Source organism: Microchirus variegatus (genome assembly GCF_963457635.1).
Source record: "Microchirus variegatus genome assembly, chromosome: 1".
NCBI classification, from domain to species: Eukaryota; Metazoa; Chordata; class Actinopteri; order Pleuronectiformes; family Soleidae; genus Microchirus; species Microchirus variegatus.
Genome location: NC_139802.1, coordinates 28,192,523 through 28,215,122, shown reverse-complemented (window position 1 = coordinate 28,215,122; position 22,600 = coordinate 28,192,523). Strand labels below are relative to the sequence as shown.

The 22,600-nt window shown below is 41.9% G+C and overlaps 2 protein-coding genes across 3 annotated transcripts in view; both read right to left on the bottom strand.

Moving 5' to 3' along the window:
• Positions 1 to 2,700: 2,700 nt before the first annotated feature.
• Positions 2,701 to 7,889, bottom strand: fam117ba (family with sequence similarity 117 member Ba; the record flags this gene model as incomplete). The annotated part of the gene is made up of 8 exons (XM_083898586.1): positions 2,701 to 2,926; positions 3,814 to 3,934; positions 4,044 to 4,254; positions 5,346 to 5,489; positions 5,594 to 5,704; positions 5,909 to 5,992; positions 6,456 to 6,583; positions 7,880 to 7,889. The coding sequence occupies 8 exons, from the start codon at positions 7,887 to 7,889 to the stop codon at positions 2,701 to 2,703; spliced, it is 1,035 nt and encodes a 344-aa protein (XP_083754712.1).
• Positions 7,890 to 11,175: 3,286 nt separating this feature from the next.
• The window catches only part of LOC310928264 (bone morphogenetic protein receptor type-2-like), a 32,023-nt gene continuing 20,598 nt past the window's right edge, over positions 11,176 to 22,600 (bottom strand). For both annotated transcript variants that reach the window (XM_083890786.1, XM_083890787.1), the window contains exons 6-13: positions 21,973 to 22,203; positions 18,946 to 19,060; positions 17,628 to 17,788; positions 16,895 to 17,042; positions 16,490 to 16,626; positions 15,386 to 15,558; positions 13,937 to 15,279; positions 11,176 to 12,967 (exon numbers count right to left, since the gene is read on the bottom strand). In XM_083890786.1, the coding sequence (XP_083746912.1) occupies positions 12,714 to 12,967; positions 13,937 to 15,279; positions 15,386 to 15,558; positions 16,490 to 16,626; positions 16,895 to 17,042; positions 17,628 to 17,788; positions 18,946 to 19,060; positions 21,973 to 22,203 (2,562 nt within the window). In that variant the 3' untranslated portion in view covers positions 11,176 to 12,713. The remainder of the gene's footprint in view (positions 12,968 to 13,936; positions 15,280 to 15,385; positions 15,559 to 16,489; positions 16,627 to 16,894; positions 17,043 to 17,627; positions 17,789 to 18,945; positions 19,061 to 21,972; positions 22,204 to 22,600) is intronic.

Genomic DNA, 22,600 nt, shown 5'->3' with positions numbered 1-22,600 from the left:
TGAATTAGTTTCAGACTCACCTGATAAATCCATGTGTACATTTGCTTGTGAAGAAGGAACACATTTTATGATGAAAATGTTAATTGTTAAACCAGATAATGACAAGTGAGGAAAACACACACAAAAAAGGAATGTATTTGTCAAGTCAGTCACAGATGCCTCATTTATTTCAGCTATGTCTTTTTATTTGACTGTAAGGAGTTAAACAGATGAAAAAAAACTTGGCAGTTCTGTTTCTAATAAACTGGACAAGCAAACAAAGAATCATTGTGTTGAGTTTTCTCGTGCCGAGTCTCATTCCAAAATGTTGTTTATCCACTTAGAAAAATAAGAAAATCAATCATCATTTTGATATTAATATTAAATCTGTTCTTTCAAGCTACTTTATTTGTAAACGTATGTCAGAAAATGAGTGTGTCGCTGTAGTGTTGATAGTTGTTTTAGGAAGTGGAAACCTCATTTTGGAAACAGGACTCTTCATTTCTTCGCACAGTTTTAGTTACATAACCTTTGTCACCAGCTGGCTCTGACTTTAAACAACATCCACACTACTCTGCTACAGTTTTACAGGAATAGCAGCTGTTGGTTTGCTCTCTGATGGTAGTGTAGACTTGTTAGTGTGCGCTGAGAAGTTAAGTATATGTTTTTCTTGTTTTTTTTTCATATCCTATTCACTTCAACCTGAGATGGACAATGTGATCTAATGTATTCTTGATTAAAAGTTCCAATTACACTCCTGTTAGATAAATAAATACATAATCATTCACAATAATGAGACGCAGTAATTCACAGTACTCAGCAGAAAACAGGGGAGGGGGGTAGAGAGTATTATATGGTACAATAATTGATTCATTCATTGACATATCTTTGTCAGCTGATAATACAAACACAGTGTGCCTCTATATTTACAAATCCAGTACATTCCTATCCCCCTGTGGCAGGCACAGTCAAATGGTAATGACATTTACAGGATGGGAGGATGGGCCAGGGCAAAGAGAGGCAGCACACATACTAAAAACACTGCAATCACCATGGCAACGTATGAGCAACGTCACCCATCACATTCGAAATATCAATCCAAACACGGAGAGAGTCATTCAGCTTTCTGCCGCAGATTTAAATAATCTTTACCGAGTAAAGTCATCACACGGTCCCACGCTCACTTAGCCTCTCATGTTGATGCCTTTCATTTTTTTTGATGACAAAATGTAGAATTAATAGTTATTTTCTGCTCTTTTTTTTTTCTTAAACCACACTCGTACAAGATGATTTTCTTCCCAAACCTCTGAGGTTTGTGGTCCCTAAAATGTCTGCAAAACGTTCCAAGCCCACATCCATCTTTGTCCATTGGCAAGAGCAAAACATTGACGTAAACAGAATAAATCTGAAAATATTTGAACCCTATTACCAATGAATAATCACATATAATCATGATATTCTCAAATTTAGAAATAAACATTACACAAATCACTAAAATTTTTCCCCCAGGACATAGTATTATTATCATCTTGACTTGACTGTTATTGACTTGTTAACTAGCTTAAACAAATCTGACAGAACAAAAAAAAGCTTTTAAACTCTGGCTCGTCAGCATCAGACAGTAATGTCAGTGTAGCATGTTGGGTTCACCGACCTCTCTTGGCCCTGCAATGACAGAGGAGGCCTGTCCAGCAGAGGGCGAGGCCCTTCTGGACACATTTCACAACACAGGAGGAGGACAGAAGGAAATTATATTTACAGTGAGGGGAAAAGAGGAAAGAGAAAAGGGAAGTCAGAGGAGGATGGTATTGATGGTGCTGAAGTAAAAAAAGAAAAAGAAAAAGAAAAAGAAAAAAGGACACTGTGAGCAAAGGCTGGCGGTTGGGAAGCAGACACAGGTTGAAAACTCTGCATACATCATAGCCCTGGCCTGTGTTTCCCATACATACACACTGACCAGCAGGGACTTAGCTTGACGCTACTGTACCAGTTAGTACAACAGTGCAGAGGCATCAGCTTGTAGCAGTTTCACTGTTAAAGGCTGATTTAAGTACAAAACAAACATGTAGATTTGGTCTAAAAAGCCCTGCTGTTCTGTGTGTATATATGACCAACATAGTGCAAAGATCATGTGTGATCTGAACTCTCTGCTGTTGTTGAGGAAACGATCTTAAATATCAGGCACGTTTTTTTTTTAACTTCTCCTTGTCACAATCCTTCAGGTTTTGCTACGATATTCATATGTGGCAGCACCAAAATGAGCCTCTGTGGTCAATCTCTTGGTCGCCATGGAAACCAGCAGCCTTTTTTCTTAATGGAAGGCATATTTTATATCAAGAGAAATAACTACAGATAGAAAAAGATATGTCTGTGGAAAGGCGCCATGGTATAATACGATGAAATAAAAGAGTCTGTCCTTTTAACCCCTTTTCCTCCCCAGCAAAAATACAGACACATAACCAGCATTAAAGGTAGAAAAAAGCGATGAAATGTTATCTGCAGATGCCTGCACAGGTCTGCAGGACTCTCATGTTGTAGTTGTTTCAGGAGGAGAGGCAGTGGGAAGCACTTCTTCAACAAGATAAGGACATCAGAGAGAGCTTAGCTGGCATGCTGAAGGCATTTTTTGGAGCAGAGGGGGCTGTTTCCGTGTTTTAAATGTTTTCTGACTTCAGAGGGGCGGTTGTTTTTCAGAGGGGGTGCGGTGACTTTAACGCCTGGTCAGAAGCTCTCAGGCTCCTCCAGGAGGCAGGGCTGGGTGGACAGAGGCACGAGGGATGGGGACAGGCTTCGCAGGCCCACCCCAGGGCGAAAGCTGAGCTCCGGGGCGGGGAGTAAGGGTTTAAGGATGCTGACAAGGCAGAAGGCAGAGCCACTGTTGGGGATGAAGTTAACCTTGTTGCGGTCAGGACACAGGAAGGGTGGGATGTCCTGCAGAGGTTTGGGCCTGGAAAAAGCAACAACATCGTACTCAGACACCACACATGTCACCAGACTATACAGGATTAATAATGTTACATCACCTCTGCAGATAATTCCACTTTGAATAGATGGATCAAGTTTCATCAAATTGTTGATGCGTTTACATCAACTTCAGATAGTTACATCAATGTGTTTCAGTTTCTAATTTGTTTAAGATAAAGGGGTACCCCATCAGCTTCACATCTTCACATTTTACTTATATTTCATCCAAAAAAATACACCTTTTCACACCCACAAATGTTGCCAGACATGGCTCTATGGCTCTTTAATGTTTAGTCTGAAAGACTGAAAACAAGTGTGAGTGAGATATATAATTAGCTTAGCCTTCTAGATTTTAAAAGGGTTGAAACAATCTCCTTACTTGAAGAGAAGCTTAATATGCTTCTGTTATACTCGACTGAAAAGAATATTAATTTCCATTGATTTTAGAGGATGTGGCTTTCATTTCAAAAGAGATTTAGTGTCCCTGTTGTAGAACCGCAGAGGAGAACAAACTAAAAATAAGTCTGTGTTTTCATCTCTTGAATCTCTTAATTGATTTCAAGCCAATGAATTAATTTCCTGTAACAGAGGAACAGAATATTGTCTTGTCTGTGTTACTGCACTGTCATAATCCCCTCTGCAGTCTGGTGGTCACGATGAAATTGGCAAGTGACCACAGGAGGTCACTGTTTTCTTCCCCAGAATTAGTTCCACTCCTAACGCAATAGTTTTGTAGTACACATGACATTATCAGTGAGATGTATATCTATATATACATATATATATTATACACATGTATATATTTGTGTGTGTAAATTTAGTGTAAACTAATCTGCTGATATCCAGTGTGTCATTTATCTTCTTACTCACATGGACTCCTCAAACACTTTGACCTTCTCGCAGCCCTCTGGTGGTTCTCTCTTGAACATGTAGCTGTTGTTGGGTCTGGGAGAGGCAGCGTACTTAGGAAGCGGTGAGCAGGGGCCCAGCTCTGTGGATGACAATGCATCATGCATGACGAGGCTTAGACACATGTAAAACATCCACACACAGCACGCTATAACATTAAGTGTGTTTAACACGATGTGTGTGCTCATTACCTTTGTCCTCGTAGGGGCTGCCACCACCACCCGCGTCATTGAGGATGGTGAGGTAGGAGGGCGAGATGGAGTCGGGGCGGCTGCTGCAGTTGCTATGGTTACCACTCAGGCCGCCCCCTGAGGGCGTCTGTGTGTTGATGCTGCGGGTGCTGCTGCTGCGTTGTGGGGGGACGGGTGGGGGTGCACGGTGCCCATCTGGAACATCCTGTGGCTGAACACACACACACACACACAAATGAGGTCACAATAACAATAGCAGTGCACCGTGAGCTTAATCTTTTACTAGTAACAGTTTATAAACCCTTAAATGGATACAAGTGTGGTTTTATGAGGTACTGTCACATATGGAGCTTTTCGATTATAAAGTTCTAGCATTACTCGGCTCTACTATCAGGCCCAACGTTTTCCATGACTTCATAGTACCTCCTCAATGTGGGGTCGTCATAGAACAGTGGCACAAATCTCCAGTGATGTCTATACGGGACACTAACACACAAACTAGTAACGAGCAATGCACTTCTTTTCAGTGTACTGAATCATCAGAATCAGTTAATTAAAAATATTTGTTCAGTACTTCCTGCATGACTGGAGTGCAGACTCCATCTGACACGGTCCTTGAACTCTGTTAAATATTGAGATCTTATGAAATGCTAAATGCCTTGCTAAATGGTGGAGATTAACGCATGTTTTCAGTTTTTAACAGTTTTGCATTGTTCAGTTAGATTCTTGTGTCGGACATTGCGCTCTTCCAGTGACAACACTCTCTGCCAATCAGTGACTAGCACTGTATAATGGAATTGCGCCAATAATCATCACTGGCAGTGCAAAACCAGCCAACACCAATCTGTGTTTTCAGATTGCCCGGGACATGAGAGCTGCTGGTCTACTGCTGACTCATTTCAAACACTGAAGTCACAAAATAACACATATACTGATGGAGGCAGCAGTAGATCAACAAATCCTGTGTGCCATGATGCAAAGTCACAGATTTGATCTATGAACTTTGGAGTGAGTAGTAGATTACAACAAGAAGCAAGATAACGTGGCATATTAAGATATCATACACTTGAGCAGGTATAGATTTTATTGAATGAACCTTTTGTCAAGTAGCTAAAATCAGTTTTCGCTGCTTGCAGATATATTTGAAATGATAACATGCCTGTATAAACATATAAAAACCACTGATTTCCAACCATACTTCAAAAAAACCTGAACTATTCCTAGAATAATAGTAAATGTATTGTGAGTTAGTAAAACCAAAACCCAAAACTGGCTCCCTTAAAGCCTCTTAGCACAACTCACAACAATGGTCTCTTCCTTCTCGGGGGTGTCTCGGATGATGATGCGTTCTATCTCCTGGTTGAGGCCCTCCACGCTGTTGCGGAAACGAGGGGCTGATGACTTGGATATAGGGATGGGAATCAGAATGGTCTTGGGCATAGACGACTGCAAAAAAACAAAGGGGAGGGGAATTGTGTGTAAACACATGGGAAGTGTAGTATAATAATGAAGTGAGATGCACATACACCCACACTATCTCTACTGATCACCTGTGACTGGATGATGGTATGGCTGCCATTGAATGGTGATTTGCGATCTTTGTCTCTCCGATGGCGGCTGCTGCGTTTGCTGCGCTGAAGCTGCTGGCGCAATTTGGCAATCTGCCAAGAGGCAAACATAAACATACAGTATTATAATAAAGGTGCGTTGATTTATAGCATTGCTATTTATAGCTGCTATGTTACTGATGTTGCAGAGTGTGACACAGAAAACTCATGAACACATTAAACAGACATTAGGGGCATGTTTCTCTCCTTTTGTCTGATTATTTGAGCCCCAAAAATCACAAAAGACACAACACTTACCTCCTTGAGCTGGTCGGTGCTCCCACAGGAGGCCGAGCGTTTGTGAGAGCCCCTCCTCCTCTCATCTGCCCAGGCCCTGGGGGTCTGACAAACACAAACAGATGCAAAATGTGAAACATATTAGCGGCAGAGGAGGGAAAACTGAAAACAAGACCCAGATAAATAAATATATGAATAATTCCATTAATCAGCATCTGAAAAAATGGCAGGGCCAGTACTGACTATAGTGCTCACATGGACCTAGAGTGCATCAACTGAGCAAAACACAAAGTTACAATCACTCCTTATTAGAAGCATAACATGTACTTCTATTCATGTGGACAGCCTAACCAGATCCTTATCCCTAACCTAAACCATAAATAGTGAGTGTCTAACCCTAACCTTAACCTAACCACAATTCAAATCTTTGTCCTAAACTTAACCAGTTCCTCAGAAATGAGGTTCTGCCTCATGAGTTTTGGCCTCCTTGAGGACTACTGGTTCTGACAAGTTTATACTAGAAAAGGTCCTAAACAGGTAACAAATACAAAGAGAACACAGCACTCACCTGCGTCGCTTTGTCCCTCATGTAGGGAACGTGTTGGTGCTGGCTGTCGTCCTGAGGCCAGGGACCTGTCAGGTAAGGGCCAGCGAGCGCGCCCTGTGAGGGCCACAGCTGGACGCGATGATGGGAAACTGAGAGGAGAATGAAGAGCCGAGATCAGAGAGGGAGGGGGACACACCGCAGGTCACGGACGAGAACCACAGAGAGGTGTGGTGGGTTAAGGCCACTGATGTCGTCTGAGGAGGAGGAGTCAAAGGGGTCAAGGAAGTCTGCCTCCAGGTGTGAACAGGTTGTTTGTGAGCATGTGGTAAACACATAAACAAGTGGACACAGAGTGTCCTGAAGGATAAGCTCATGGCTGTCTTGCCTGGTGTGTGTGCACATTTGTGTTTGTGTGTTGTCAGACTGATGTTAATCCGTCCCCCTGCTGGGTAGAGCGGATATGCCCCCCCCCCCCCTCCACGTCTCATTCAACCCCCTGGTTAATGGCATTAGAAGAGCTTAAAGGGAAGTGGGGGCAGTGAGGGCAGGTGCCTGATTCTGACCCAGTGACATGGATTGAGAGCAGTAGCAGCGTCTTTTGAGTCCAAATATGATGGGCATTTGCAGCATAAGCAAATTCTCACATTATAATTCCAGTTTTGCATTAAACCCCCACAAATATCCAATTTTCAACTATTTTCACAATCAATTAAGTGTCACTTTACATGCAAAAATGCCAAACTGTGATCCATTTACTGTGCAGTGTAATGACTGCAGGTAAATTCAATAAAATTCTGCAGTACTGTAGGAATTCACTTCAGATGAGAAAAAAAATCGCCAAATCCTCATGATATAATTATTTTTCAGAAATCTTTTAGAAATAATGATTAAGATGCAAAAATGATCAACTGCATCAAGTGTGAATTGTATCACAATCGTATCATCTTCAAAAACAATCAGGACATAATGTTTTAGGACCATGACGCTCAGCTCTAGTTACTATTTGTGACAGAAACACAATAATAGTGAAGAATACATATTTGTTAAAATGAAGGGTGTCCTTTAATGGGAACACAATGCAGCGCATGCATGTATACAGTACAAATAAACACACAGTGCTGAGTGGCAGAGCTGGTCCAAGAGCTAAATTTGGCAAGAGCATTGACCAGCGCACAGCGCTGTTGCTAGGGAACAGGGCCAACTGATCTCCACTAACACACAGCTGCACGATGTGTGTGTGTATATGTACAGTATGTGTGTATCCAAGTATGTCTACCAGCACTATTTATTTTGACGGCCGGTTCCTCTGCATCAGTCTGTGCCCACGAATCAGCAGCCTGTTAGTGTAGGCTGATAGATATAGTAATGATGGCAGCAGTTGTTGTCACGTTTCTGTTTCTGCACATGACACAGACTCCCAATATTGATTCTTAACCTATCCATACTTGGCAGCATCTTGAATTTGTGTGGGATTTAAGCTCACGTTCTTGAAATCGAAACACGCACGCACAAACATAGTGATGTCACTGTGGCAGAGATGAGTTCCTACAATATAGAGATCTGCTCAAGTTAAGAAGTAGCAGCACACAGATAAAGACCTAAAGACAGGATGTAATATTTACAAAAACCTAGGGGCAAAATTAATTTTTCTGTCCAATATATCCACCCAAAGACTTTTCTGTTTAATAGTATTTAATTTACTTACTTATTATTTGTAATATTTATTATCCTTCTTCTTAATGTTTATAATGCATATTTATTGCACCCTTTTTTCTTTTTTAACTATCAGTGTTTCTGTAACATTGCACATTTCCCCGTTGTGCACTAGTAAAAGATTATTACTATTATTACTCTTCCTATATGATAACAACACAAATCCATTATTTATAAATTCCAGTATATATTTAAATTCACACTAAATAATGCAAGTACTATTTGTCGCAAATTCAAAATCCCCTACAAGACAGTATACAAAAGTTCTGCTCAGAAAGCAAATATATGTTTTGTTAGTTAGAGTGATGTGATAGAACAGTGTAAAAATATGAATTTAGGAAAGTGTACATCCTTTCTAATGAAAACAAATGTGTGTGGTGCTATTTTTGAGAGTTATATGTTGATTTAAACCTGCAGTGTGTAACCTTGTGTGTATATATAAGCTTGCATGTGTGTATACAACATCTATGTATATTTCCATTTCTCCTTCAGGAGTGTAGCTTGATTGTGGTGAAAATGCAGAACAGTTATAGTGCTGTTTAAATTGGAAAAAAAAGCAAACAAAAACAAACTACTACTTGTAAATGAATACAAAGCAAAATAATAATAATAATATAGCTATTAACATTATCTATTGATTGAATAACAGCTTCAGCAGTTATCTCCACAAATGTATAAACTCTTGTGACTGTAAGGCATTAGCACTACATAAAATGAACACATATCTTGCAGATCAAAGTGATTTTTGAGGATTTATAAGGCTGCAACTGATGATTATTGTTGATAATTGGTTAATCGATTGACTGATTAGTTGTTTGGTCCATAAAATATCAGAAAATGTTGAAACCTTGGAAAGATGATGGTTTTCAAATGTCTTGTTTTTTTCCACAAGCTAACATTATATTATTTATTTGTTAAATGGAGAAAGGAAACTATTATTATTCACATTTAAGGAGGTGAAAATACCAGCAACTTGCTTTAACTAATAAAAAAAACCCCATTCAAACCGATTAATCGATTATCAAAATAGTCGATGATTCGTGTAGTATTTTAGCTGACTGCAGGTCATGTCCACAAACAACAGCCTGCACAGATTAAATGTAGGCCCAGCGTGTTTACTCGAATTGCATGAACCCCCACGATGCCACATATATGATCAAAACAATTATTAAAACAGATTCGGTGGTAGCACACACCTGCAGCAGAATCCACACAGTGATGGTGTGAATTGATGTGAAATGGATGTGAGACTATTGGGAGAAAATTCAGACGCTTAGCTCACCTGCGGTAATGTGATGCACACCAGGGAGCGCGGAGCTCCAGAGCAGCCCGGCCCCTGCTGGTGTTTGCCGCTGCAGGAGGATGCTACAGAGGCGGCAGGCAGAAGGACTAAAGCCTGCTACACGCGAGGAAAGCTTTCTCGGTTATAAACATTAGCAGGCAGACATGAGCACGGTCGTGAAACGGCTTCATGGACGCGGTAGGTGTTGGAATGGGCGTTGCTGTGTTCGCACACCCTGCCTCCCCCTCGTCTTCGTGGATGGATGGATGTTTTCTCTCCCGACTGATGCGGCACGACGACTGAAGCGGCTACTAAAGCGCTTCCTGGTCCAAGAGAGACACAAAAATGATGTGTCTGTAAAATGAAAGGGGGTTATAGACACAGTGAAGCTCGTAAAGTGTCGAAAAACGACGGGGAAATAACAGAGGGAGACAACATAGAGGAGGGACAGCGAAGGCGGCGGTGATGCTGGGCTAGCCTTGGTTGACACGACAGGAGAGGGACCAATGTGAAGCAAGGTGGATTAAACACGACTTCCGGTTTTTGTTTTCACAGTAAGATGTTTACGCCGTCTCGTTTTACACGATCAGTGGACGAAACCGTGAAAAGCGAGACGTTTTCATACATTAAAAGGCAGGAAAGTATTAAATTCACAGTTGAATTAGACATTAGTATGAAATAACCCACATACTATGTGCCACTGTGTTTTATTTTGAAAGTAAATAAGTACATTTCCGGGGTTGTGATCCCTACTTCTCGCTGACTTGATGCAGTCAAGACACGCTGTGACGTAGTGTAGCAGCGCTGCGTGTCTACTGCTGATGCTGCAGTTGCTAGGGCGCGTGGAGCAGAAGGTCGAGAGAAGTGAAAAAAACAAGCGAGTGACGGGGAAATGTCTCCCTCGTGTGGCGACTTTGGCTCATTGCCATAATTGTGGGAGACCCAACATGGCAACAGTGAGGATGTAACCCATTGAAGAACATGTTCTGAATCTTTTAGACAAGAATGCCAGAAGCATATACAGCTTCAAGTGCTGCTTGTTTGACATACAGGTAAAAACAAACATGATATATAAACCGCAAATAGTTGGGAGTGTTAATCTAGCAGCCATTTTGACATGCTTTGGCAGGAAAAACACAGGTGTTATTTGAAACTAACTTCAGTTGATTCAAGTCTGTGTGACCGTGCATTGTACCTCAAAAGTGATAAAGCCGAATGGAATTCAGCCAGTATTGATTTAATACCTATACCTATGATTTTCTTCATGTCACCATGTCTGCCGTGAAAAAGGCCCATGAACTCACCAACAACAGTACAGACAAAATATTTGCATAAAAAAAAATATTTTGCAGACTGCAAATCATGCTTATGTTTTGAAATCATGTTTTGGCATGTGGCGCCACCTACCGCCTTCTACCAATCATTGCAGTCGGTAGAGTCTCAGCTGCTGAGCAACCATGGGTTGCCAGTTACGTCAGAAAACAAAACCTAAAAGACCTCAGTATTTTGAATTTGAATGGAGTAACCGTATTTGGCCACATTCTTACATATGGCACCTTTAAGTAGCTGTAGCTTCACATGTGGCACTAAATTATGACGATATTGATTTCACCACAGTGGATCATGTGCCTCCATCTTGCTCTTTAATCAAATGTTTAATCAAAAGATTTCAGACAGTAAGCTTGAAAGTCAAGAGGGACGAGCCATAATTTCATACATTTATTGAGATTTTTTCTTCCATATTGACTTGAAAATGTTTACAGAAACTGTACCGAGCATACGCATAGCAATGGAATGAAAAGGCCATGTCCATTGAATGCAAAACAGAATTCCATAAAAATGATGCGAATATCAATGTAATACACATGATTTTTTTTTTTCATACAAATTACAGAATACAAAAACATAAACAAGAACTTTTCTTATGTCCTGAAGCAGCGCTGAAAGTACAGAATGGGTACAATGACAATTTCAGCACTCCTGTACAGGCACTCGGCCGCAACAATTCTAACGCTTGCTGATGGAAAGAAACACAACACGTGCACATTCTCTCTCTCGCTCTCACACATACACACAAACACACTGAATTCATTCACTCAAACATCAAAAGGGATGAGACGTCAAGAAGCAGAAATAATATCCAGCGTGCTTCAGAGGGTTTTTCTTTTACTCCTCTTTTTATAGACTAGTTTCTGATTTCCAACAGAGTTCAAAGAGCAGAATCTGGGCTTTCTAGTGTTTCTGGTCTTTCAGTCACATACACAGAGCTAAACACAATGAGGTCAGGTGATAGTGGTACAGTGATCCAATCAGCCACTGTAACAGATCCCTCCGTAGATTTGATTCGAGTGATTGTAGCATGAAAAGACCCCAGAGTTTGAGCCCTCCATGGTTTTTGATGTGCAAGCAGAGAAGTTCCACAAAAAACCCCAACTTTTCCAGTCGACTGCGCCCCCAGAGATAGTCCGGCATAAAAGACAAGAGGAGGACCGTCATCCATTTCCTCCTCTCCAGTAAGGGGTTGATAGCATCTAATGGATTGTTTACAAAACGATTGTGACCATTAATAAGTGCAACAGAGATTAACATATTAAAACAATAACCAAAATAATGGAAGCAATAAAAACATTAAAAGCATCTAAAAGCTACATCCTATTGCACAATTAAAAATTATTATACAAAAAAACAGATACAAAGAAGATAAAATTGGTATTGCATACAAATCAAAAAAATCAATAAAAAGTTAAAGTAGTTTGTTATGTCTTTTAAGACCGTTATTTTGTTTACAGAGCTTACTCGTGAGTTGTTTGATACACAAAGTATGCTCAAAGTGTTGATTGTTTGTCATCGCCTTTTTTCGTTTATAGACCACTTCTTGTTGTGGTCGCAACAGACAGGATTTTCTAAACACTGATTTTAATTGGTTCAAAGTGCACATAGAGGACGGGGGGGGGGGAAACATTAAAAAGGAGGATTCAATAACATCGCTGTGATCACAAAGGGTGAAAACATGAAACCAACGACAGGAGATTAATAAAAACGCAGAAACAGAAGTGGACGAGAATGCTGCATAGCTGGATTCCATTTAAAGCAATGCCATCATCAGAAAGACACACAAGAGTGAGACAAACCTAATTACTGTACACAATCTGACTCGACAGTTTGTTCACAAGACACCCCATAGCTTCCTGTTGCTGATTCAGAGCTCAACTGACAGAAACCGAATGCGCTCTGCTTATTTTTTGATTATTCTTTTTTTTCAGTATTGTCACAGGGTCCCGAGTTCACACGTGCGTGTCGCTGGGCTCGCTGGTTAAGCTGCTTCCTCGCAGGTAGACAGCTGAACTGGACTTGGGCCGATTATGACTGTGACCCTGACTGTGAGCGGAGCCGTTGTTGTTGACCTCTGGCCCCCTGCTGTCTGTGGAGATGACCCATGTGGTGGGTCGCCACTTCTTCAGGGAATAAGGTGTTTTGACGCGCTTCTTGATTTTATCTCCTGTCCCCAAGGCTCCATCCGGCTGTACTAAACCTCCCCCTGGAAAACAGAAAGGAACAAAGATCACCGACTTGCATGAACGTTTAACACCAGGTTTCATGAAATGCATCTGATAGCAGTCATGTATGAGGCCAGGTAGGGCAGTTTTTGACATTATTACTGAAAGATGCACAAGTAAAGTCAACAGACGTTTATCCTGACTTTTCATTTTGCGAAGTTGCAAAATCCTATCCTTCATTTCCTATAATACAGCTAAAAGCACAGTTAGTCATTTTCATAGTGAAAAAAAATATACATACTATATTTGTGAGCTACTTTAATAGAATAATGTTATAAATGGGTAGTTTATGTGTAGTTGTATGACTGAGCTTTGTGCACCCCCTGCTGGCCCTCTTATGTCTAGAACCAGGCTGAGAACTCTCACTGACAAACATGGCTGCCAGCAGAAGAAAACATTGTTTTTTTAGCTTCTTAACAAAAAGCTAACCAAATAAATCCTACACCTATTAGCCTATTATATCACGTGAACGTTTGCAACTTTTTAAATCACGGTAAGACATCCTTTCAGACTTAAAATTGACATTTGTTTTGTAAACTGCTAATTTCTCGCACCAAAGTCCATAGGGAAAAACAGCAACTTTACATCACAGATCATCAGAAATGAGCCATTTTGTGACTGTGGTGTTAGAAAATCACTTGTTTGGATTAAGGTGCGTGACAAGCTGACCAAACAAGGCAGCAGAAGACTAAAACACTCATTATCTCTATAGACTTAGGTGCAGGAGAAATAGTGATTTACAAACTCCAGTTTTCAGCTGGAGAATGCAGTCTAACCTCAAGATAACACTGCAAACATGCATACAAACAAAATAGGTGAGCATTTTGTCTTATTATGAGATGTGCTTGAAATAAAACAAGACATAACAGTCACAGCATTTTACTTATATTCTTGCTAAGACATTAAACATTACCATCACTGTTGTGTAAGTTGTTTGTGTATAAAGTCACCTAGCGAAGTCAGGTCCTGTGTTGTGAAGGACAGGTCCAGGGAGTTGGGTCTCTCAGGCCTGCGGGTTCTGGGCTGCCGGAGCAGTGCCTCCCCCCTCATGGTGACCGGCGCATCCTCCACTGCACCAGACCCAGATCCTAAGCTTTCTCCTGGAGGCCCTGTAGTTTCCCTGTTTCCTCCATCTCCACTCCCACTCTCCTCTGCCCCGTCACTCTCTCCACCGCTTTCTTCGTCTCCTTGGCCTTGGCCAGTGTTGCTGTTGTTGTTGTTTGTGTTGGGTCGCGCGGAGCAGAGGGTAGTGGCGCTCGAGGATGCATCTCTTGTATCAGGTTGCTCTCGCTCTCGCTCTCGCTCTCTGCTCAGAAGTGGCTCGTGTTCGTCGGGGCTGGCTGTGATGACACCGAGGCTCAGGCGGCTGTCGTCCGACCTCAGGACTCCAGACCCGTTCTGAGTAATGATGGACCCTCCAAAACTGGTCGCTCCATCTACAGCCATGGATGTCATACTGGAGCTGGCATGGCCGTTAACGGCACCGTTAACACTGCCGTTGACATGCATGTCTCGTAGAACAGGTACGTTGTTTGTGCCTGTGCCCCGGTGAGCTTCTACAGCTGTGTTTGTGCCTGTTCCAGCACCAATGTTCCTCTTTGTTCCCTCCACCTGCCGCAGGTTGGATTTGCCTGAACGTCCAAACTTGAACCTGAGTGAGGATGATGAGGACTCCTTTTTGGTGGGCTTGGTGCGCAGAGACAAGGTGGACGGTCTCTTGGGAAGGTTCTGCTGCTTGGGCAGAGGAAAGATGGTGGTGGGTATGGGGGCAGCAGGGTCTGGCGTGCCCGATGCTTCACTGGCCATCTTGATCAGAGGATAAAGTAAGCTGGAACTACCAGGACTGAGTGGGTCTGGTGAGCAGAACTGCTTCTGCGAGTGCTCCATCAGGTTCTCGTCTGAGCTCTCCTTCAGGTTCTTGTCCACCTCTTTTGGATCAAGCTTGGTGGTTTCCAGGTCTTCCTGTGTCAGGTGGAGGCAGACCGGAACTGTGGCTGCCCCTACAGGTCCCTCAGACTCAGAGATTATGGTGGTGGTGGTGGTGGAGGTTGAAGGACTTCCTCTCAGACCCATGCTGGTACTGCTGCCCTCTGGGCTGGGCAGACGGGTGTTGGCTTGCTGCTGGCGCTCCTGATTGATTGAATTCCTGTTTCTCTCTCCAGTCCCAGGTCCAGCTCTACCACTCACAGAACTAGTGGTGTCAGTCTGAGTGTTCTTGGCCACACCCTCATGCTCTTCAATGTAGGTAGACGGATGGTCTGCGTACGGGCCGGACTTTGGAGTCATACGATTTCTGATTTAAAAACAAAAACAGGAACATCAAGGTTTGGAAAGGCCATCATGTATCTCACAGCAGCAGCAGCAGCAGCAGCAGCAGCAGCAGCAGCACATGTATTTACCTCTCATTATGTAGCGTCGTGGACATGGGGTTGAGCGTTGGACTCACTGACTTGGAGCGGTCCCATATGAGGAGCAGCTCCGCCATTCGCTCCTCCGCACACTGTGCCGTGAGGCGAGCCTCTGCGTCCTGGTCCCAACAGTCCTCCATTGTCTCTTTCAAAGAGCGAACCGCCTGACAGAGACACAGAGTATTAAAGTCCAATTCTGATTTGTTTTATCCTGGCTTGTTTCCAAAACATGGGCTGTGCTAAATTTGGATTTTTAACCTCTGTTGTGGATTCTGGGCAAAGGAAATCAGAGGTAACATCCTAATCTTATATAACAAAAATTAGGGATGTCGAGATTGATCTGGACAATTTTTTGCACAGCGCAATGAGCACCGACTACGTTAGTACCTTATACAAGCACACTTTAAACAAAAATTGACTACTACTTAATTTAATTCAGTATTCCAGGGCTACGTGACAAACATGTTGGCATGTAAGACATGGTGGAGTGTCTATAATTTGAATGTTTAAAGCTCCACTTGGACACAAAGTGGGCGAGAGTGCATTTAAAACTTGACTCAGCTCCTTCAAGTCTGACACAAAACAGATGGGGGTGATGTAAAGCATCAACTATGTTAAGGACATGTGCCAAATAAATATAAGAAACACCACAAAATCAGCATATAAATTCAAGCATCAAACTGTCACAATATATTTACCCTCTCTTTCTGATAATTACACACAGCACTTCCTGTCCCTTTGAGTACATAATACCACATACATGGTTTGGTGATGCACTAGTAAACATTACACAGCCAAAGGCTCTGTGACTGTTAAAGTTTCACTGTGAGACTTGGTTTGTTTAACATTACATTTCATGAGAACATTTTGTTGGTAGTACATATGACCAATACAACCAATCAGGAGCTTACTAATCTGTCAATCAGCCTCAGCCACATCCTCTCGCAGTTAATGATGCTTCTAAATGACCAGAAATGTATTGACACAATGATGACAGTTGATGACTAATGTTGCCCTATGACTATAAATATTTGTTGTTGTATTTTTGGCGATGACAGTATTCAGTATTCTGACTGAGAAGCAATCACACCATACCAGACTGTTCTCTTTCCAGGCTTCGGGGAATTTAGGCCGTTGCTTCTCCCTGGATACCAGGACCTGCATGTCTTCAAATGTTGGGTGGTTCCCTGCCTCTGCCTGAAAGGCCATCTGGTACTCTGGCACAGATTCTCCTGTAGGTAGGACAAGGCGGGGAGAGGAAGGATGTGTCTTAGATATCTTTCATGCAGCAGAAATATTGATTCATCTTATAAATAGTTTGTTTTTCACTCTGTTTTGCAGAGCATTTAATCTTTAATCTGCTGTGTGCGCGGCAAACAAGAGGCTTGTTTTTGTTTGTGTGTTGTTTGTGATAATGATGCTAGTAAAAAATATGCTGTGCTCTTCTGAAACAATCAACACAATATTCAATAAAAACCAGTTTCTGTCTGTGACTCTCACCAGGGAAAAGGTCAGTACATCTCATGAAGGTCTCCCAGTAGACCAGGCCCAGAGCATACATATCCACTTGCTTTAGCGCAGACTCACAGTCCCTTAAATTGACTGCGCCCTCCAGCACCTCTGGAGCCATGTAACGGATTGTCCCCACCTGTAGAAGGATCAATAAATAGAGGTGTGGATTCAGGGAAATGGGGTGCCAGTTACACGATGAGAGGACAAATCTAATCTTATTAAATATGGAAGATGCTCTAAAGTTAGACACTATATTCCTTTGTTTGAATACTTTAGAAACAAGCCAACAGTCTCTTCAATAACCACTTAACACTGTTCCCTGGATGTACAGTGGCAAATCTAGACTGTCAGATAAGAATATTAAAATAAAAAGTACATAACAATCTTGCAGGAAGAAATCTTTCAGGAAGCAATAACCAAACCAAGGTCATTCCTTCACACAGGCTCATGTCTGATTACAAATGACTGTTGACACAAATAATATGAACCATGTGCAGACTGAGCATTCTAAAAATATACCAGGAGAGAAGAGTTAGAACACAGTTAAGTTAGGGACAGATTCAATCCATAATAATCTGCTCCAAGAAATGAATTTGTCTATCTACATTAAATCCTCTTTCTTCATATAGTTTTAATTTTATTTTTGGTTCCACTCCATCACAACTACTGCAGTTGTTCTACATCATGAGAGAGAAACGTCTGTTTCCTTCTGAACACTCACCTCACTAATAGCAGCGTTTTCCTCCTCGCCGTGGCGCGCCGGCCTGTTTCCAGTCAGCTTCATGGACAGGCCAAAATCGATGATGACGCACGTGCCGTCAGCTTTGACCAGAATATTCCGGCTGTTCAGGTCCCTGTGGGAAACTGCAGGCTTGTACAAGTCTTTATGAGTGAAAAAGAAAAGAGGAGGGAGGGGCAAGAAATGTAAAGACAGGATCAGAAGAGTTATAATTGTGTAGTCAAACCTCTTCCTAAATACAAAATAACTTTTCTAAATATTGTTTATTCCTATATAAATATAAATACAGGTATTCCCGGACTTCCTGATACTCCCATCTTTGAGGGACTTGCCAATAAATGATAACATCCAGAAAATGTGTCAAATTGCTTTCTGTTCTCAGTCATGACTCATTCCTTACCACACAAGCTGCATTGTCAACAGACACTATGAACCCTCTAATCCAATCTACAAAAATGAGATTAAGATGTGGAGCAGCCTCAGCCTGCGGTTTTTTACAGTCCAGCAGAGGGTGCAGTAAGGCCTACAGCTCCTGAAAGTTGTGGCAGTTTCTCTGCTGCCTGCCACTGATGTGCAGGAGGAATGGGGGTGGATGGCGTCTGTACCAAAGCCCAAGAGACTCTGCTGTTGGTAGTGACACACACACAGACAAACACCAGCTCCCTCCCTCTTTCTTCTCCACCACTTGTACACTCATCCCAACACCACACTTTTATCAAACCTCCATTCCTTTAGCGGTGTATACTGTATACACTGAGCCTGTTTGATGTGTATCTGTCCTAATGAAGAGAAAGGAGTAGGGCCAAGTGCAACCCGGGCTTTAGTGCAGTGAAAAGGAAAACATAGATGTAAGCCACGATTTAGTTGTCACTTCTGCGTCTTAACAGTGATCCCACTGAGCCACAGGACAATTCAAAGGAGATCTGAATCCCTATCTTGCCTTCCTGTCCTCTTACTTTGTCCCTCTCTTTATTTTTCTCTCTATGTGCCTGGCTTGAGGCAAGTCTATAAATACTCTTGGCTGGGCGTGGACCCAGTATGTGTGTGTGTGTGCGCGCGTTTGTCAAAATGCAGGGATTTGAGGTGCTCCAAGCCAAACAGACCCACGTGGAGCTGTAGTGTGCAGGTCATGAGGAGACTCAGTCAGGCACTTAGACAAAGTAAGGAGAGTAACACAAACGTATTCAAAGCATTTCTAATGAATCTAAGATACCAGCACTAAAGGCAGAACCAAAGGCTTCAACACTTTCCACCATAATTGTCTGCTTGTGTGCTCGTGTTTGTATGCCCTCCAGCTCACCTCCTTTAAAGAGCTCGGTGTGCAGGTACGCGAGGCCACGAGTGACTGAGTGAGCGAGCCGGCAGCTGCTGACCCAGTCGTTGGTCTGGACACTCAGGTAGCGATTCAAAGAGCCCTGATGAGGAAATGAAGAAAGCAGAAGAGAGGAGAGGAAGAGAAGGGGAATGAAGGGCACAGGAGACAGAAGGGAGATGGAGGAATAACAGAAAAAGAAGAAAAATAATCAATTGTTAACAATTACCCTTAAGATCTGAGTGATGAGAGCAGAAATCATTGATTTTGTCCTCCATAAATATGAGTCAGCAAAGTAATATGTGTATACAACCATTCACCTGACAACAGATGGAAGAACAAGAACAACTCCAGAAAACCAGATTTTAGCCACTTAACAGAAGGCTTGACTAATCTGCATCCAAGTCTAAAATATCTTAAGAACACTGTATGTTTGTTGCTTTATCTCACAATGTGTCTTTTCTAACAGGAAACTGAAGCACTTTTCATTGTTTTCACACTGCAGTCTCAACCTTTGTGTAGAAGACGCTATAGCGCTACAATTAAGGGAATAACAGATGCATCAGATGAGCTGATCTCTTCAGTTAACTGCTCAAAGACAGAGATGTTATCTGGTGAAGTGAATGTCGCGGGGGGTTCATAATCTGCGCCGTATGCAGCCAAGTTTCGCTTTTGCGCAAAGAGACTTTCCAGAATTTAATAGGTGCTGTTCCACAGTGTACGCGCTGTGTTTCGGCTGACAAATTATCGGTGCATCCCTAAATATAACATCTTTAGTGACAAGAACAATGTAACCGTAATAATGACGTATTTGAGGGGGTGCTCGCCTGTTACATGGGGCCGCAGCGCACTTTTTCCCCAGTTTAGAAAAATCTGTGGCGTATAAAAAAAATCTATTTAAAATAAATAAACAAGCAACGCTTAGCCTGGCAGGGGGGCAAGTAAAGCACTGGGCGAAACCCTGGGCAGGTGAGTGTCCCTGGAAACACTTCCCCAGACAAGCGTTCCTTCTCCTCACGATGACAGCATTTCAGTCATATTATGTCAATTTCCACAATATTCTGCGTTTAACAGTAGATTCCGTTAATGCAGAAATCAGAGGGCCCTACATATAATGATAACATGGCTGCTGCTTTCTTACAAGCATCCATTCACACTGGAAACTAAAACTGACTTTAATATTAGAAGTTCACTGCACCTTCAATTCAAAGAATTACAAGCTTAACAATTAATAATGTTCATATCATGAGATTATGAGCTCTTTTGCATGAATGGCCTATGAGTCAGAGAGGAATCAGCTTCCTGCAGTTACTTGGTAAGATGATCAATAGCCACTGGGAAAGGGAGCTGCCTACAGACGTCCAACCAAAGAATTTTGGTAAGCAGCCAAATGCTCTTACATTGTCAGATAGTTACAGCAGGATGAGAAAGTGCCCGTCTGCTGTACACAGCACGATCACTCACAAAAGGGAAGGATTGCTTGAGGACATACAACTCAATTTATCGGTTTCCCTTTTGTACTGAGAGAAATGACAACCTCTTCTCTGGTACTTAAAGAAATCACACTGGACAATATTGTTAATTTCCCCTTCGGGTTATCTCCATTATAATCCATTATTGACTTGGCCCCGACACAGACACGCATACAACAAAAACATTCGCATACACGTGAACGCTCTTCATGTTGTCTGTCAAAATCGATCACAGGGCAAATTTTCTCATCCACTCCTGAAGAAAATCACATTAGCTCTGCTCATTTTAAATAAATTATATCATTGTTTACTTGAATGCATTATGTGTCCCTGTCTCCTGGCCTGACTTGCACTATGTTCCAATGATAATGTGAATTAGAGTAATGCTTAGGATTCATAATAGGCTCTATTCAGTAGTCTGCCGGGGTAATTGTGAGGCTGAAGGCCGTGAAAGAAAACATTCAGTTCTGAGTTGCAGTCGATTGAATACTCAAGTGTCTTGCATGAGCTGTAACTGTCCATGTTTTTTCACCTCCCTCTGCTGCCTGATGATTTATATGTACAACAAGCTAAAAGGATTATACAATGTCAACAAACTTGAGTTCAAAGGAAAGGTCTGCCAACCATTTAACTTTTCTAAACCTTTCTGATATAAAGCAATCATGATTTCAGTTGTATAGTTCTTTTTTTCTCTTTTTATAGAGTAAGGCTTGAGATTGCATATCAAACAAGTAATGTGTGTCTTATAACTATACAATTTTATAGTCCCCAAAACAATAAAATCAACATTTTAGTTGTATAAATGTTGCTGAAAATGTTATTTACACACCCATACACAATCTAAAGATGTCAAAATATATTTTTTCCCAACATTCCAATTGGATTTTGGAGGCTGCTTTGCCCATAAATCAGCCTTTTTGATGACTCATCTTGTACTCGTGGGAGTATACTAATTTTAGTTCAATCAAGAGCTGCAAGAGTCTTTCAGTGCTCGGCCCAAAAAATTGGTACAAACATACTGCAGAAATTTCCTCGACAGCCTCCTCTTTCTCAGAGACATCACTCTTAACTTTCTCCTCAGTTAACACAACATATAAGTGACGAAGGCATTACAATGTGGAAATGCCCTGGAGACACATCGGAGACTCATTGCATTTACACTTCTGTTCAATGTGGTCACAATGCGTCTCCAATCACCTCATGAATTGGGTTGGCAGATCGGATCCTCGGTGCGTCTCGGGTGTATTTACACCTGTACTTACAAGTAGTCAGGGGCCATCAGATTGCAATCCGATCACAGAAAATGCATATTAACGCCAGGTGTAAAGGGGACCAAAGAGTAGGCTATCTTCCCTTTTTAGTGATGTCATCTTGCTGTGCATTAGTTGCAGCACTACTGACTATTGAAAACAGCTCGAAGCAATGTCATGAGGACTTTTTGTGCGTGGATGTTTTCAATACAAAGCAAAAACTGAAGTTTTGAGTCATTTATCCAACAAACATCTTTTAGAAATCACAATTCTCCACCCAGCCTGTCACTCACATGTGGGTAGTATTCCATGACCAGCAGGAATTCTGTGCGTCCTTCTGAGCTAGTGCGCTCGTCAGCAGCAACAAAGTGAGCGATGTTGTCATGCTCCAGCAGCGGTAGCCGGTAGATGGAGCACTCATTGAGGAAGTTCTGGCGGTTGGCAGCAGTGAACACCTTCACGGCAACAGGCCGTTCATCCAGAGAGCCACAGTACACCGTCCCGTATCTGCCACGTCCAATCAGCTGTAAGAGGTTTAGAGCGGTACAGGAAAAGACTATTAATAGACTTCTTTGTGATTCTAGACCTTTAGCACTAGTCTAATAATAGAACAGGTGATAAAATGATCGTTCCGTTTCTGCAAGCTGCTTTGAAATGTCAGGCATGGTGACAAGCAACAACACAAAATAATTGCTCAACAACTTCAAAAGCAGAATATCAAATAACAGAAACGTGTGAAGAGGAGCGCAAGAAACACATAAAAAACAAAACAAAAACAGACTCGCAGAGATGAGTTCAGAAATAAACTTAAATACACACAGCAGGCAATCAGCAGCTTTTACAGTTGGATAATTAAGGACATTAGGTGAATGATTTGGAATTGATAAAGTGCTATTCTAGAGCACAGCATGTCATTAGGGT